Consider the following 16,100-nt stretch of genomic DNA (forward strand, 5'->3'; position numbering starts at 1 on the left):
CCTTTTTAAAGCACATATAAATTTTCACTACAGGGTCTTGCACAGTGTTGGTTTTTTTTGTTTTGTTTTTGCATGTTTTGGAATTTGTTATTAACACCATTTTTCTCCTGAATCTAAATCTCTTATATTCCTATTTAAGAATTGTGTATTTTCTGTGCCATTTTGTCAGTGGTAATAACTTTGCCTGAAATTTTAGCACGTTGCAGTCAAGGAACTGTTCCCACTTCTTTTAGATTACTTTTCAGGAGTATTCACAGCCTGGTGGACAAAAGTCATTTAAGAGCTTTTCATCTTTAAGCGTTTGTAGTGTTGTTGTTGCCAACAATATAATTGAATCCTTGCCTTTGCTTATGTATTGTATATATTATCTAGAATCTAGACAGTATTGGGTCTAAACGGGAAATATTCGATAAATATCTAGTCTTTTTCTCCCAGTGGGCTCTTCGTGAGGAAACTAAGGTATGAGAAGCAGCCCTTACATTGAATGTATAAAGCTGAGAACTCCTGACATCTAATCAATCTTCTTTACAGATGCTTTGCCTGAGACAAACTGGAAATCTAAGACATCACAGAAGAGCACTTTATAGCACACTAGTGCCATCTGATGGTAAGCTTTCTTATCAGTTACAGTGGTACCTCGGTTTACAAACACAATTGGTTCCGGAAGTCTGTACTTAACCTGAAGTGTACTTAACCTGAAGCGAACTTTCCCATTGAAAGTAATGGAAAGTGGATTAATCCGTTCCAGACGGTCCGTGGAGTACTTAAACTGAAGCGTACTTAACCTGAAGCGAACTTTCCCATTGAAAGTAATGGAAAGTGGATTAATCCGTTCCAGACAGTTCTGCGGAGTACTTAAACTGAAAATACTCAAAGCGAGGTGTACTTAAACCAAGGTATGACTGTACTGTTACCATATCAAGTGATGACATCGTTCACAGTTTCTGGGTGCATGCATATCCAAGAATTTCTCTGTTTTTATTCTGGACAATTGAAAGTCTTCAAAATTTTAGGTCAACATATATCCCTCCAGTGCTTCGGACTTCATAGTATTTTTCCCACCCCACCCCAAATCATATAACAGTATCCTCCTCGTGTGTCATGAGATGCTCATGTGTTTTGAACTCCTAGGAATAGTGAATGGTGCTGCATTTGGAGATCTTGGCGCAAAGATCAGTAAAGTGTTGGGGCTTGATAGTTAACAGGTCTCGCAGGTTCTTTAAATCCCAGGTCTCTTTGGAGCCCATTGCACCCCAAACAGAAGCACTAAATTCTGCATGAATTCTGGCAGGGGGTGCAGGATTTCAGTAGCACATTCCTCCTTTGAACTCTATATGGCCTGTGCTACTACAGAGAGTGCCTTTCTTCAACCACTTTCAGTTCTTCATATCCTGTAATGTAGATACAGGATTCTGGAGTGAGGCCTTCTGTCATATTATATACACTTAGTAGCTACCCATTCCAGTGTTCCACTTTTGGACCTTCCATTTAATATGTATGTACAGTATTTGTTTGGTTTTTGTCACATCCTTTCTTCAAAATCTTCAGTGCAGAATATATCTGGCGGCATATAGGAAGGTGTGTCATGCCTTTGTTTTTCCCAAGCTTTTCAACATGTGCTTGTAAGTTACTCTGTTGTATTTTTTTTAAAAAAAGTTCGATAAATCAACTAAAATGCCCTTTTCTCCCCCAGAAGTAACTGTACATTATAAACATGGATTGCCTGCGATAACTCTGATGTTACCCTCGAGAAAGGAACGCTGCCAGTTTACAGTCAAGCCAATGCTGATGACTGTGGGAGCCTTCTTGCAGGACATACAGAGAGAGGATAATGCCATTGAAAAGGTAGAAGTCTTCACAGCAGGTACTAACACCACTGTTACCTTGAAAGTAAAGGACATTCTGTTCCAGCTCCTTTACATGCATAGCAGACTATTTTGGAATTTTTTGTTAACTGTACTACTTTGGGGGTTTCCCCTTCAATGAGATGTCTATCACAAGAGTGGTCGGAAAGTAAACTGGTGGATCTCTGTGGCTGATCTCCAGTAGATCCATAAAGATTTCTGATGCTCAGTTGCTTAAAATTTTTTGTTGTTGTTTAGTCATGTCCAACTCTTCATGACCCCATGGACCAGAGCACTTCGTGACTGCTGTCACCATCTGCAGTGATCAAGGAGCCCAAGAAAGTAAAATCTCTCACTGCCTCCATTTCTTCCCCTTCTATTTGCCAGGAGGTGATGGGACCAGTGGCCATGATCTTGGTTTTTTTTGATGTTGAGCTTCAGACCATATTTTGCACTCTCCTCTTTCACCCTCATTAAAAGGTTATTTAATTCCTCCTCACTTTCTGCCATCAAGGTTGTGTCATCTGCATATCTGAGGTTGTTGATGTTTCTTCTGGCAATCTTAATTCTGGCTTGGGATTCATCCAGTCCAGCCTTTTGCATGATGAATTCTGCATATATGTTAAATGAGCAGGGAGACAATATACAGCCGAACTCCTTTCCCAATTTTGAACCAATCAGTTGTTCCATATCCAGTTCTAACTGTAGCTTCTTGTCCCACATAGAGATTTCTCAGGAGACAGATGCTGTTGCTTAACAATAGCAACAGCAAAATGTCTTTTCCCACCGATATTAGGCTTCTGGAATTAAGATAGCTAGCCAGGAGTAGACCTCTGTTTGAAAGGAAGGACTGAAAACAAATTGTGAGGCTCAGAATTTGCCCAGAGGCCCCCTGATGTTTAATTCTAACTCTTAATGTCTTTTGCACCTGGCTCTGATTGGTAGGTCTTGAGGTTCCAGCAAAAAAAGGGAAAGCTCGAACAAGGCTGAAGTCTTAACATTCTTGGGCTAGCAATAAGCAGGACTAGCATCAGGGATTGACATTGTTGGGCTCCTGCCAAGGCCTTCATCTCAACAGAGATGTGATTTTGCTCCAGAAAACAAATCATAGTTCGTTTGGGCTGTGTTGAGACGTTAAAAAGCCCCACACATTGGCTAAACAAGCCATGTGAATTTACCATTTCAACAAGTGCAGTGCTTTCAGAGAAATATTTCCTTTTACAGATACCACCCCGCCTGGATTTCTTTCCCCAAACCTAAATTATGTTTATATGAGAATACTGAATCTCACTTGCACTTACATTTATTAAATCAGCATTTTCGTGTTGTTGCAAATTCTTTTTATTTGTAGAATGCCTTGGTAGCCAACCCATAAAAGTTAATAGCAAAACAAAGCAGTGAGAATAATATTTCGTATAAATATTTAACATTCCCCCCCCCTTTTCCTCCTCTGATAAATGATGCTGGGCCAGATTGCATCCCCGAAAGAGCGGTTGGAGAAGAAAGCTACTTGGTTCAATGGTTACTGTAATCAGAAGCCCAGCGTGAGCCCAGATGACAGAATTCCAGTCAGGATATGGCAGTATGCCTTTGCTAACAGCACATTACTTTGAGTCAGAGATAACACAGAGAAGCAGGCCAAGTTCCAAGGTAGTAGTAATATGTTTTATCAGAGCCTCTTGTTGTGATGGTTTTAAAGAAACATTAGTGCACTGACGTTGCACCTTTTGGATGAACGAGCAGCTCAATGCTAAAATACATGCTTTGAATTTAGAAGGTCCCCCAGTTCCATCTGGCATCTCTGGTAGGGTCCTTCACTATGCTCTTTTCAGCACATGCTTTAAAACATCTTTATTTTAGGCTATCCAAACATGTAGAAGTTACAAGTCAAAAGGTTTTTAATATATCTGCTTTTATCAATAATCTTAATGTTTTATTTTATATTCTTTAGACAGCTTGGAGGTTTCCTTACAATCAAGGGGTATATCAATATTGTCTTCTTTTTTAAAAAAATAAATAAATCTCCATTTAAAGCAGTCTGATAGTGGGAAGGATCTATGATGGAAAGCCACTTGCCATAACCTGCAAATGACACAAGGACAGTAAATTGTGGTTGGCAGCTCTGACCATATTATGGTGCACAGGAAGAGGGAAGCAGGGAGAGTGTGCAGGCAACCACTACGCCGTCCCTTGGTTTGATAAAACCATAGGAAGCTGACTTATTCTACTGAGTCAAACCATTGATCTATCTATATCAGTATTGTCTATACTTACTGGCACTGGCTTTCCAGAGTTTCAGGCAAAAGTCTTTCAGCGGTACCTGACAATGCCAGAGATTGAACCTGGGACCTATAGGAGCCAAAATACGTGCTCTGCCATTGAGGTATAGCTCTTCCCTAACCCTTGCCACATTGGTCAAGAGCCCCAAGGCAAAATGCTGCTCCCAAAAGTATTATATTGGGAAGAATATAGGTTTTTCTTAGAGTATGTGTTCGGAATTAATCCATATATGGGTGGATACAGTGGTTCTAATCTAGTTGTGAGCACATAGGTGGTGATTCTAGGCTTAGTAACTTTCATAATCTTCAGACCAAAGTGTAGATCACACTAATTGCATGGCTGTAGGTAGCTTCTCTTGTTTTTTTCCAGGTAAATGGCAGGACTGGAAAAGTAGATTTTGGGAAGCATTTCCCTACATGCTATGATTTCAATGACAGTTGCAACCATCTCCCTCCTAGATTAGTCCTGGGAGGAAAGCTTCCATTGCCTTGATGTCATGTCATGTTTTGAATTTCACTAGACGTGACAAGAAACAGGAAGCGACAAGACATGGGCCTGCCATAGAAACCTAACTCAATAATTGTTGGTGAAGTAAACCTTGCCTGTATTGAACTTCATTATCTGTGATCAACCCAGCACTGATACTTCATTACTTAATGAAGCATTTTATTGCTAGTATTGAGGTATTTGCTTCCTCCCTACAGATGGCAGCAGGATTTCTTCTTCAACGTTGATGGAGGTTCTATTGATGAATGATTTTAAACTTGTCATCAATGGTGCAGAATACAGTGTTCATCCTCCACTGAAAGGTACACAGGTCCATGACCAACGTGAAATCACCTGGAGACATATGACTATCAAATTATTAAATATGTTTAAAATCAATTCCTTCAAAAAATATAAACTTAACTTGTACCACTTCATGCTTGCTCAGAAGTTAGCCCCATTGAGTTCAATGGGACTCACTCCCAGGGAACTGTGAATAGGAAGATTGCAACCTTAAATCACAAGCCGTCAAAACTGACTTTTTGTTCTGTGCTTTAAATGACCGGAATGATAGAGCTGTTCCTTCCCATTTGCAAACCCCCAACCTTAATTTAAATTCTATCTCTTGAAATAAATGGTGCCTATTGAAATGCACGCAGGTGTTCTTGTTCTTGCATAGCCCTGCTTCATTTGCATTATTCTGAGCTTGAATAAGAGGTGAAATGGGAGAAAAATAAATAGCAGGAAATGCTTGGCAGCTCAAGGCAGCCTGCAGGAGAAAATACAGTGTGCCTGCAATTTATGCTCACTTTACATATGTGACTGCAACCTTATGCAAGGTGGGTGGGTGGGGAGTAAATAAAGAGGATGTGAAGAGCTGCTTACCAATCTCTGGGAGCACCCCAGGGGCCTAGCACCTCCTTCCCAGAGACCAGTAAACAGCCCTCTGCTCATAGCGCATGGGGTTCCTGACTTTGGTGATTTTGCCTTTGCACAGAGTCTCCCAGAATCAAACCCATTGTACCTGCCCATATCCCATATCCCTGAAAAGGTATGGAAGTTCAGGCATCCCAAAAGCTGCGCTGGTATAGTGGTTCCAGTTTCGTTCTTCTTCCAGATCAAATGAGCAGCACAGAACATAAACTGGAGATGGATGACATCAAGTCTATGGTCCACAAGTTGTTTACAGCACTTCATTTAGAAGACCACCAGACAAGGAGAGAGAGGGAATTAATGCAAAAAATGGAACTTCTGAAAGAAGAACTGCTGCCTCTGGAGCAGGTCTGGAAAAATATTTCTTCATACATTCCATATTGTGGAAATCTATTTTGAGTTTAGCAGGTCAAGTCTATGACATGTGTGGCAGATTTTCCCACTTCTGTACCCATTTTTGACTGGTTCCAGAGACACTGGAGTAGGCCCAGTACCTGATTTTTGTTACCCCAGTTCAACACAATTAAACTAATCAAATTGAGAATACAATGCATTTTTCTGTTTTTGTAACATCCTTCAGAGACAGGTCAGATCTGCATACTGAACTGGTACATTTCTACTCCCCATTCCCTATATTGAATCACTAGGTTTATGTCTCCTGTTATAAAAATAAAACTTTGAATTGGCTTGACTTAATTAATCCACCTTTATAGAAAAGTAAAGCAAGTTGTATTCACAGTGAATGCTATTTTTAACACTGAAACTCTCTTAGTATGCTCAGGTGTGAGCCAAACACATTCTTGTATAACTTAGGTATTGATGTCTATGTAACTTCTTTCCAGATACATTTTTTAAAAGCAGCAGTAGTTTGTATTTTATTTTAGATGTTGCTAAAAATTGCTTTGATGATAGTACAGTAAATTATATTCAATCAAAATTATTGCAGAAGTTGCAGTGTATGTATTTTGGGCATATGGCTTATCAAATCCTTTCATGGATAGTTTGTGAAATGGAGACTCTTTTTCTTTGATAATTGAGAAAGGTTAGCAAAAATTATCTCCTTTAAAGCAAAAAAATGGTATAAGTATCCCTTCCTTAAAGCTTCTCTTTCATTTAGGGGGCCCATATCACCTTTTGTTTGCTGCCCAATTCTAGCCTTGCTGATTAAAGTAATTACGGTTTAATTAGGGTTTCTCAGCTCTGCATCAGTAATGTTTTTAATAAGGTTTTGATGCTATTAATCTTATTTATCTTCTTCTCTGTATTGCTTGCTTAAGTTCTATTAAGTAAATGAAATGTATCTGATATGTGCCTGAAAACTTGTCCTTCCTCTCCCCCTGAATGTCATAGTTGTTACTGGGGGGGTGGGGACTGTGGGTATAGAGCCGTATACAAATATAAATAATAACAACAACTTATTTGTCGGACTCAATTTCTGCTACATAGAATTCAGGCTTAGATACATCCTCTTAAAAAAGCAAAATGGTCACACCTGCTTTATCAATAAGAAAGTAGAACAGGTTTGCAGGATCAGACCAAGGTCTACAAAATCCAACATTCTTCTCCAAAAGTGGTTAGATTGGAAGAGTGGTCAAGACTATCTAAAAGACTAAGGAAGAAGGACAGTGTTTACTGTTAAATGGCTTCCTTCAAAACAGTTGGATTGTTGTTGTCATCCGTCTGTTTTGGGGGACAATGGAGGAGTGCGCCTTTATGAGTGAAGTCAAACTGTTGGAAGGTTGCAGCACCTGCTATGGCTGTAGAGAGTGATGCAGGAGAAACATGTTTTGTCGCCAAGGGAAAGGCTGGCTGAAGTCATCATTTGAGACCTCTCTACACTCCACACAGGGAAATATTTTTATTTATTTATTAATGCACTTCTGAATACAGTACAAGGTAATCTGTAGGAGTTGGTAGGGCATGCTTGAACAATGTTGTCTCTTCGGTCTTAACATCGGTTCTCTCTTCCTAGCTTAAAGCTGGAATTACTACAGATGTCGACGCTAAGACTTCTCGGCTTCTATGGATTGGCTTAGCCTTAATGTCAACTCAAGGTGGAGCCTTGGCATGGCTTACTTGGTGGGTCTATTCATGGGATATCATGGAGCCTGTTACTTACTTTATCACCTATGGAACTGCCATGGCATTCTATGCTTACTTTGTGCTCACTAAACAGGTGAGTCTCAGTAAATTTGGAGCCGTAATGTTAGTGGAATCTGCATGGTTATCATAGTGAGAGTCTGCAAGTACATATTTGTGAATCTTCTAAAGTATCCTAACAAGGAGGCCTAGGATTTCTTTAGGTTGTAAAATGTCCATAGGCCAAGGTTGGCTAACCTGCAGCCCTCCGCTTCATTGGATTCCATGTCCCATCAGCTCCAGCTGGCATGGCCAATGGACAAGGGATTATGGGAGTTAGGGTCCTTCAACTTCTGGAGGGCCACAGATTCTCAGGTGGGCACAAGTGCACCACCAGGTAGGTATTGCTGTGCACCACTCACTTGAAGAAGGTGAGAAACATCACCCGTTTGACTGGATGCTGGCTCCTCCCTTTCCTTTGGAGGGCAATTTGTTTTCTGCCTTCGCTTGATCTGGACCTATTTTGGAATAGACTGTCCTATTGTTCTGATCTCCACGGGGTTCATATAATTTTGTGGATGCTGGTCATTGGATCTATAAAGCTTCTATGCCTGGGGCCCAACATGCCTGAAGGGTCACTTTCTGTACCTCAACATATCCACAATCAACCAAGAGTACTCTAAATGTGAAATGCATGCATCTCATCCATACCATATTGAGTGCTGCTCCCCCCCACCCCCGGGCAGAGGCTGCTTCACTCTGTCACCTTGAGAGAGTCATTAATCTCTTAGGACTTTGAATCAATCCTCTATAAAGGCTAAAATTAGTTATATGAAAGAGTCACAGTGAGGTGGTTTCACCTTTCAGTCTTCATGTGAAAGTGGCCTTATAAGAATAATCCCATGTGATAAACAGCACGTTGCCACATGCTGAAAATTACTCAGATGTGTAATGTGCGTTTCATGGTGATTATTTCTACCTCAAAAGCTATCAGGAAAATGAGCCCTTAACATTTTTGAGATCTTTCTGTTTACTGATTTGATGGAATAGGAGTCTAGTAGATACTCTTGTCTCTCATATTCTACATTGTATGTTTGGGACTTTTTACTTTCTTAAAGGGGGAAATGGGCTGGAAATAAAAATTGATTTTATTTTTATTTTATTTTTTGGAAAAAGCACTTTATCCGCATTTAATGACTGCAGCTGCAGTAAATTGGACAGCTCTACACTATGATCTCCTGGTTGGAAATTTCAGAGTACTCCCTTATATTTTCTTTTTCATTTCTTATGCAGGATTACCTTTACCCAGATGCTCGGGACAGGCAATTTCTCCACTACTTTCACCAGAAATCCAAAAGCCAGAACTTCGATGTGGATCAGTATAACAAATTAAGAGATGATCTTGCAGAGGTTAGTTGCATAACTTGCTTTGAGTCAATATACTTAAATTTTGTCCTGTAACATAAAAGTGGATCCAAAAATGTTTTGAAATCCCAACATTGGCCCCCACTTCCGCAGCTGACACATTCCAAGTGCATTTCAGGGAAAAACCTGTCGCTAAACAACATGCATAGAAAGCACTCTTGTAGCCGTATACAGGCTTGCTTTTTGAAAAGTGGGTTTAAAATGCATATTGACAGCCACTTGACAGGTGAGGAAGAATAATCTTTCTTTGGAGGAAATGGGTACAGCTTCCCTTTCCATCTGCTACAGCAGCTGTGATTAGTGTCAAGGGGGTGTGAAACTGAAAACTCTCCAGCTCCAAAGTAAACAAACCCTTATCTCCCTTGCTGTCTCCAAAAGCTAATGGAATGCTTCCCGGCTACTTCAGTAGGCTTAAAAAATAATAATGAATAGTGTTGACCTTGCCAGACCAGCTCTGCTCAAACCTTCCAAGTCCATAGAGAATTGTTTGAATTATAGACTTCAGTGCTACTCCTCGATGACAATTTACAATGCACCAGCTGCAAAAGAGAGGTCCAAATCATAGGCCTGCCCACCTTCTATATCCCCTCTCAGAACTGGTGAGACATTGCCATAGTCACCAGGTGCAGAAGATCACAACTGGCAGAGTGTTGTGATTTGCAGCTGCTGCCAGCGGCTGCTGCTTTCACTGGATTTGCCAGCCAGGAATAGGATTCTGCCATCCTAGATGGCACATTAACTTGCTTATGTGATTGCCAGGAGCTCACTGTCAATATAGCACAACACAGTTACAAAGCCCAATAGCTTCCCTTGCTATTCTCAGTGCTTCTTTGTCCAGTGGTCCTGTTGGCACCTTTCCCTCCCTGTCACTGCCTCTGCTTACCCTTTCAGATTTTAGGCATCCATGGAAACGTGTTGCAACTCATGGGAGTCCCAGGCTCCAGATCTTTGGCGGGTTGGAGGACATCCCCATTAAACACTTGACCACTGTTTGATGATTAAATAAATTCGAACAGTGGTTGCTCAGTGGAAGAATGCTCATGCTGTTATACTTTAGTATATATACTTACACTCAGTAGATTTGTTTATTGCATTTATATCCTGCACTTTTCCCAAGGGTGATGAAGAAGGGTGTGCTCATAAAAGCCCCTGTTGAAATGTCATGCTGTACGATGGCCAAACCAGCTTTCTGGTTTGAGTTAACTGAACATGCTTAATTCTAATCAGAGGTTGGAGGAACACACGAACCTTGGTTGCTAAACCATGTAACTAGGCAGTGTGATGTTTGAGATATATATTCCATTTGTTCCACACAACAATCTGTGAGATGAGTGATCGGCTCATGGTGGGCACCTGGATTTGGAATGTGGAAATCCAACTTCTTTGCCACCATTGTGTCTGCCCAGTGTCACACAGCTAAGCTTGCACAGGTGGTAAAAGGCCTGTTACAATCTGGCCAAAGCAGGGGAAGTGATAGAACCATTGATGCCTGCTGTGAGCATCATGCAAGATATTTTGCAGCTAAAATCTCCTTGCATCCGTTCTAATTTGGATTCGTTTTTGAAATGAGATCAGAGAAATGGACAGACTCCTTGAAGAAATGAAACCAACTGCATATATGCAGCTAGACCCTTGCCCTTCTTGTGCCCTTAATGTGGCAAGTTTAGGCATATCCAGTTGGATCCCAGAGGTACTCAGTGCCTCCAAAACTTTGGGAAGCATTCCCTCTCTTTAAAAGGGTTAAAAATTACCCTTGAACCTGATGAAGCTAATAACTGTCACCAAGCATCCAGTCTATTCTATCCTAATGCGGTAAATTCATGGTTGCTCCTTAGCACCAGGGTTTTCTAAATGACAGTGGTTACTTGGATCAGTTCCCATTTGGTTTTAGAGCAGAGGAGCAAATACCCTGATGCTAAGTGATTTGGCAGTTTTTCCCTTCCACTTTCCTTTAAGAAGAATCTCCACTGCTTTTAAGGTTGGGCATGGCTTTGAAGCTGATCTCCTTATCATCCTTAAAAGCAGGGCTGGGGAACCTTTTTCATTCCCTTCTGGCTAACCTTCAGATGGGGTGTGAACAGGCACATGCCAGTGGTGGTTGATGGTCAGAGCCAGAGGCCAAAGTGGGAAGAACTTTTTACCTTTGTGCTGCAGGCTAGTTTCTACATATGCTCACACATTCCCTCTTTCTTCCAGGAGGCATGAGTTCAAGGATACATTCTAGCCAAGCAAAAACAGTGTGGCCTGGGATAGAGTCCTGAGGGTCAGATAAACAAGCCTAGAGGGCCACGTTTGGCCTTCAGCTTTAGGGTCCCCCACTCCTGCTTAAGATACTAGTCTTCTGCTTGCTCACCAGGCTCTGCAACCTAAGCTTACTTGTTACTTCTTAATGCTATGATTTTTAAAGGAGTGACTATCCCTAAAATTGTTCCAGCGATACCTGCCACTCATTCATTCACATACAAGTGTATATGTGCACACACTTTATATTCCTCTTATTACGGCTTATTGCCCTTTGTCCATCGTTTCGAATGGTTGCAGACACAATGAATTTCCTTCCTTGGAATTAAGTGGCAGTTAACTGGGGGAAACACTTTGGGTGTTAAAAGTTTGCCATAGCTTACTAATGCATATGCATGCTGTGAGATTTTTAAAAATTCAGGAACCCCACATGTCAATAACCACAGGGTTTCCTGCAACGAAAGCAGATTTCCTCCATGCATGTGATATATAAAAAGTCCCTCTAGAAGCAGACAATTGGACTACCTTTTATGCTGACAGATGGATGCAATTAATAATAATAATAATAATTTATTTATTATTTATACCCCGCCCATCTGGCCGGGTTCCCCCAGCCACTCTGGGCGGCTTCCAACAAAACAGAAATTCTAAAATACAGAAATCCATCAAACATTAAAATACAGAAATCCATCACACATTAAAAGCTTCCCTTCTAAAGGTCTGGTAATTGTTGTTCTCTTTGACCTCTAGTGGGAGGGCATTCCACAGGGTGGGTGCCACTACCGAGAAGGCCCTCTGCCTGGTTCCCTGTAACTTGGCTTCTCGTAGCGAGGGAACCGCCAGAAGGCGCTCGGAGCTGGACCTCAGTGTCCGGGCAGAACGATGGGGGTGGAGACGCTCCTTCAGGTATACCGGACCGAGGTATATTCAGTTCCTTAGGCCTAGATGGGGAATCTGTGTCACTCCAGTTGTTGTCAGACTCACGAGATAGTGTTTCAGTCCAGAAATTACTAGAGCCCACAGGTTTCCCACCTTTGCCTTAGGCTCAAGGTTAAATAAATGTATACAACTACTAACCTTAGGGCAGAACTATATGTTACAGCAAGCATTCAAGTGCTGGAGGGCAACATGCAGTGAATAACTGGTGTGAGTTAATAGAACCAGTTCCTGGTTTATTCCTCTCTACCTATGCCCCAAGGTTGTTTTTCCTTCAACTAAACAAATTTCTAATCTCAGAGTTAGGGGAGGTGGAAAACATTGCAGAGATTTTTGGAGGGAGAGGAAGAGCTGGGCCGCATGGAAAATAAAGGCTTTTCAGTGGTATCTGTGGAATGGTGTCCCTGGGGAGATGCACCTGGCTTTGTCCTTGTCAGCATTTAGGCACCTGGCCCATACCTTTTTTGTTTATTCAGGCCATTGGTAATTAAGTTGCCTCCTAAGGTGGTGCTTCTCTTGTCCTTATTGGGTGAGCATTTTATGTATTTTGCATTGCTTTTTCTGCTTTTGATTTGCTTTTATTTGTTGTACTTTCCCTCTGAGGAACCCCTTCTTTGCCTTGTAATGTAACATGGCTGAATGGCAACAGCCATCCAGATAGTATTTAACTAGGCATCAGAAAGATTCTGAAGGGTTTCACACCTGCAAGTTCACCAGTTTATATTTCTCTCTTCTCACTGCTAGGTGGAAGAATCGTTGAGGCGGCTGAAGAATCCCTTACAATTGCGTCTTCCTATCCAAGAAATAAATGAGAAACATTAATTCTTTTGATAAATATTAGCCTTGTTGAATTGCCTCTTAAGATTTGAAACTGGAGTATTCTGGACTAATGTAGTCCTTCTGTTTTTGAAGGGGTTGGGGGGGTGAGGAAATCTACAAGGAACAGCTAAAACTGTTTCTGATAACCGGGATTTCTTTTTCATGTTTTGCAAAGAAATTCAGACTCCCCATGTATATAGTTTGTTTCTTAATACTGTTCACAATAAAAACATGTAGCAGCTACTATTGAATTAATAATGCATACTTGATTGAAAGAAGAGACAAAAATGATTTTTAAATTTTTTTATTTTAATCTGGAACCCCTCTGTTTGAATGTAACTTTCATAATACGGTAAATAAAAATGCATTGCTGTTTTGGGCTTATTTTATTTTCTGAGTTAAGATCTGTTCTGCAAAAAAAAATTAAAAGCACCTCCTTAGCTTTCAGGAATCCTCACATGCAGAGTTTCAGAATCTGTGACTGTTTATAAACATATAAACATATAAAGTTTCTTGTTACATTTAAGATGCAAAGTCCAAGGGGCACAACTCACCTGTACAAACATCACCACCCCCAACATCAAGGAGCAAAATAGCACATGTCCCAGCACCTATAGAACAATAGCTAATGGCCTGCAGTAGGTCAAGCCACTTAATAACAATTTTGAACTATAAATGGGATGCCTGGAACTCTATTGACCATACCAGCCAGTTACACCAGTCAGTAGCAGTTGCACAACTGAGTCTGACAGTGTTCAGATGGTATTTGCCAAGCTAAAGTATGAGGATGAGGTCAGATAATGGAAATGATCCCTACAAAAGAGTTATTGTATTTGGGGGGGGGGGAAGAGTACAAAATCTCTAGTTTCAAAATGAAGCTTGCAAACTCATGCACTTGAAAATAGTTAAGTGATTAACTGCTTCTTTCTTGTTAAAAATGTAAAAAGATTGACTTATTTTCCAAAATTCTCTGAGGTTCGGAAAGTATAATGTTGATTTCTAATCCAATAATTTCAAATGCAGTGCATAAAAAGTACTTCTGGTTTTGAAATGTTGATTTTATGGAAAGTTCAGCATTGTACAACTTCCTTTCAAATATCTTTTTGCAATTTTTCTAACAAGTTTTTAAAAAGTCTTTCAAGTTTTGAAATTATCTTACAATATTTACAATCACCTTTTTTTAAAAAAAAAATCCCTTGCTGGTTGTAATTTGGTTACTTGGGTCTTCCATTATTGCTACTTTGTAGTTTTGCAAATTGTCTTAGTTGATCAAGAAAAGGTAGGGTGATTTCTTAAGCAAACCGAAATAGTGCACACTGACAATGCTTGACAGTGCAGTTCCAAACATCAGCTACGCAGAAGCAACCCCGTTGAGTTCGGTGGTCAGAGCCAGAGGCCAAAGTGGGAAGAACTTTTTACCTTTGTGCTGCAGGCTAGTTTCTACATATGCTCACACATTCCCTCTTTCTTCCAGGAGGCATGAGTTCAAGGATACATTCTAGCCAAGCAAAAACAGTGTGGCCTGGGATAGAGTCCTGAGGGTCAGATAAACAAGCCTAGAGGGCCACGTTTGGCCTTCAGCTTTAGGGTCCCCCACTCCTGCTTAAGATACTAGTCTTCTGCTTGCTCACCAGGCTCTGCAACCTAAGCTTACTTGTTACTTCTTAATGCTATGATTTTTAAAGGAGTGACTATCCCTAAAATTGTTCCAGCGATACCTGCCACTCATTCATTCACATACAAGTGTATATGTGCACACACTTTATATTCCTCTTATTACGGCTTATTGCCCTTTGTCCATCGTTTCGAATGGTTGCAGACACAATGAATTTCCTTCCTTGGAATTAAGTGGCAGTTAACTGGGGGAAACACTTTGGGTGTTAAAAGTTTGCCATAGCTTACTAATGCATATGCATGCTGTGAGATTTTTAAAAATTCAGGAACCCCACATGTCAATAACCACAGGGTTTCCTGCAACGAAAGCAGATTTCCTCCATGCATGTGATATATAAAAAGTCCCTCTAGAAGCAGACAATTGGACTACCTTTTATGCTGACAGATGGATGCAATTAATAATAATAATAATAATTTATTTATTATTTATACCCCGCCCATCTGGCCGGGTTCCCCCAGCCACTCTGGGCGGCTTCCAACAAAACAGAAATTCTAAAATACAGAAATCCATCAAACATTAAAATACAGAAATCCATCACACATTAAAAGCTTCCCTTCTAAAGGTCTGGTAATTGTTGTTCTCTTTGACCTCTAGTGGGAGGGCATTCCACAGGGTGGGTGCCACTACCGAGAAGGCCCTCTGCCTGGTTCCCTGTAACTTGGCTTCTCGTAGCGAGGGAACCGCCAGAAGGCGCTCGGAGCTGGACCTCAGTGTCCGGGCAGAACGATGGGGGTGGAGACGCTCCTTCAGGTATACCGGACCGAGGTATATTCAGTTCCTTAGGCCTAGATGGGGAATCTGTGTCACTCCAGTTGTTGTCAGACTCACGAGATAGTGTTTCAGTCCAGAAATTACTAGAGCCCACAGGTTTCCCACCTTTGCCTTAGGCTCAAGGTTAAATAAATGTATACAACTACTAACCTTAGGGCAGAACTATATGTTACAGCAAGCATTCAAGTGCTGGAGGGCAACATGCAGTGAATAACTGGTGTGAGTTAATAGAACCAGTTCCTGGTTTATTCCTCTCTACCTATGCCCCAAGGTTGTTTTTCCTTCAACTAAACAAATTTCTAATCTCAGAGTTAGGGGAGGTGGAAAACATTGCAGAGATTTTTGGAGGGAGAGGAAGAGCTGGGCCGCATGGAAAATAAAGGCTTTTCAGTGGTATCTGTGGAATGGTGTCCCTGGGGAGATGCACCTGGCTTTGTCCTTGTCAGCATTTAGGCACCTGGCCCATACCTTTTTTGTTTATTCAGGCCATTGGTAATTAAGTTGCCTCCTAAGGTGGTGCTTCTCTTGTCCTTATTGGGTGAGCATTTTATGTATTTTGCATTGCTTTTTCTGCTTTTGATTTGCTTTTATTTGTTGTACTTTCCCTCTGA

The 16,100-nt window shown here is 40.9% G+C and overlaps 1 protein-coding gene across 1 annotated transcript in view; it reads left to right on the forward strand.

The window, feature by feature from the left end:
* Positions 1 to 13,418, forward strand: part of MCUB (mitochondrial calcium uniporter dominant negative subunit beta) — a 62,886-nt gene extending 49,468 nt beyond the window's left edge. Inside the window, exons 2-8 of the mRNA XM_060278506.1 lie at positions 532 to 607; positions 1,694 to 1,864; positions 4,829 to 4,933; positions 5,728 to 5,891; positions 7,516 to 7,719; positions 8,916 to 9,032; positions 12,969 to 13,418. Of these exons, the coding sequence (XP_060134489.1) occupies positions 532 to 607; positions 1,694 to 1,864; positions 4,829 to 4,933; positions 5,728 to 5,891; positions 7,516 to 7,719; positions 8,916 to 9,032; positions 12,969 to 13,046 (915 nt within the window). The 3' untranslated portion in view covers positions 13,047 to 13,418. The remainder of the gene's footprint in view (positions 1 to 531; positions 608 to 1,693; positions 1,865 to 4,828; positions 4,934 to 5,727; positions 5,892 to 7,515; positions 7,720 to 8,915; positions 9,033 to 12,968) is intronic.
* The last annotated feature ends 2,682 nt before the right edge of the window (positions 13,419 to 16,100 follow it).

Source organism: Zootoca vivipara, chromosome 9, assembly GCF_963506605.1.
Source record: "Zootoca vivipara chromosome 9, rZooViv1.1, whole genome shotgun sequence".
Lineage (NCBI taxonomy): Eukaryota > Metazoa > Chordata > Lepidosauria > Squamata > Lacertidae > Zootoca > Zootoca vivipara.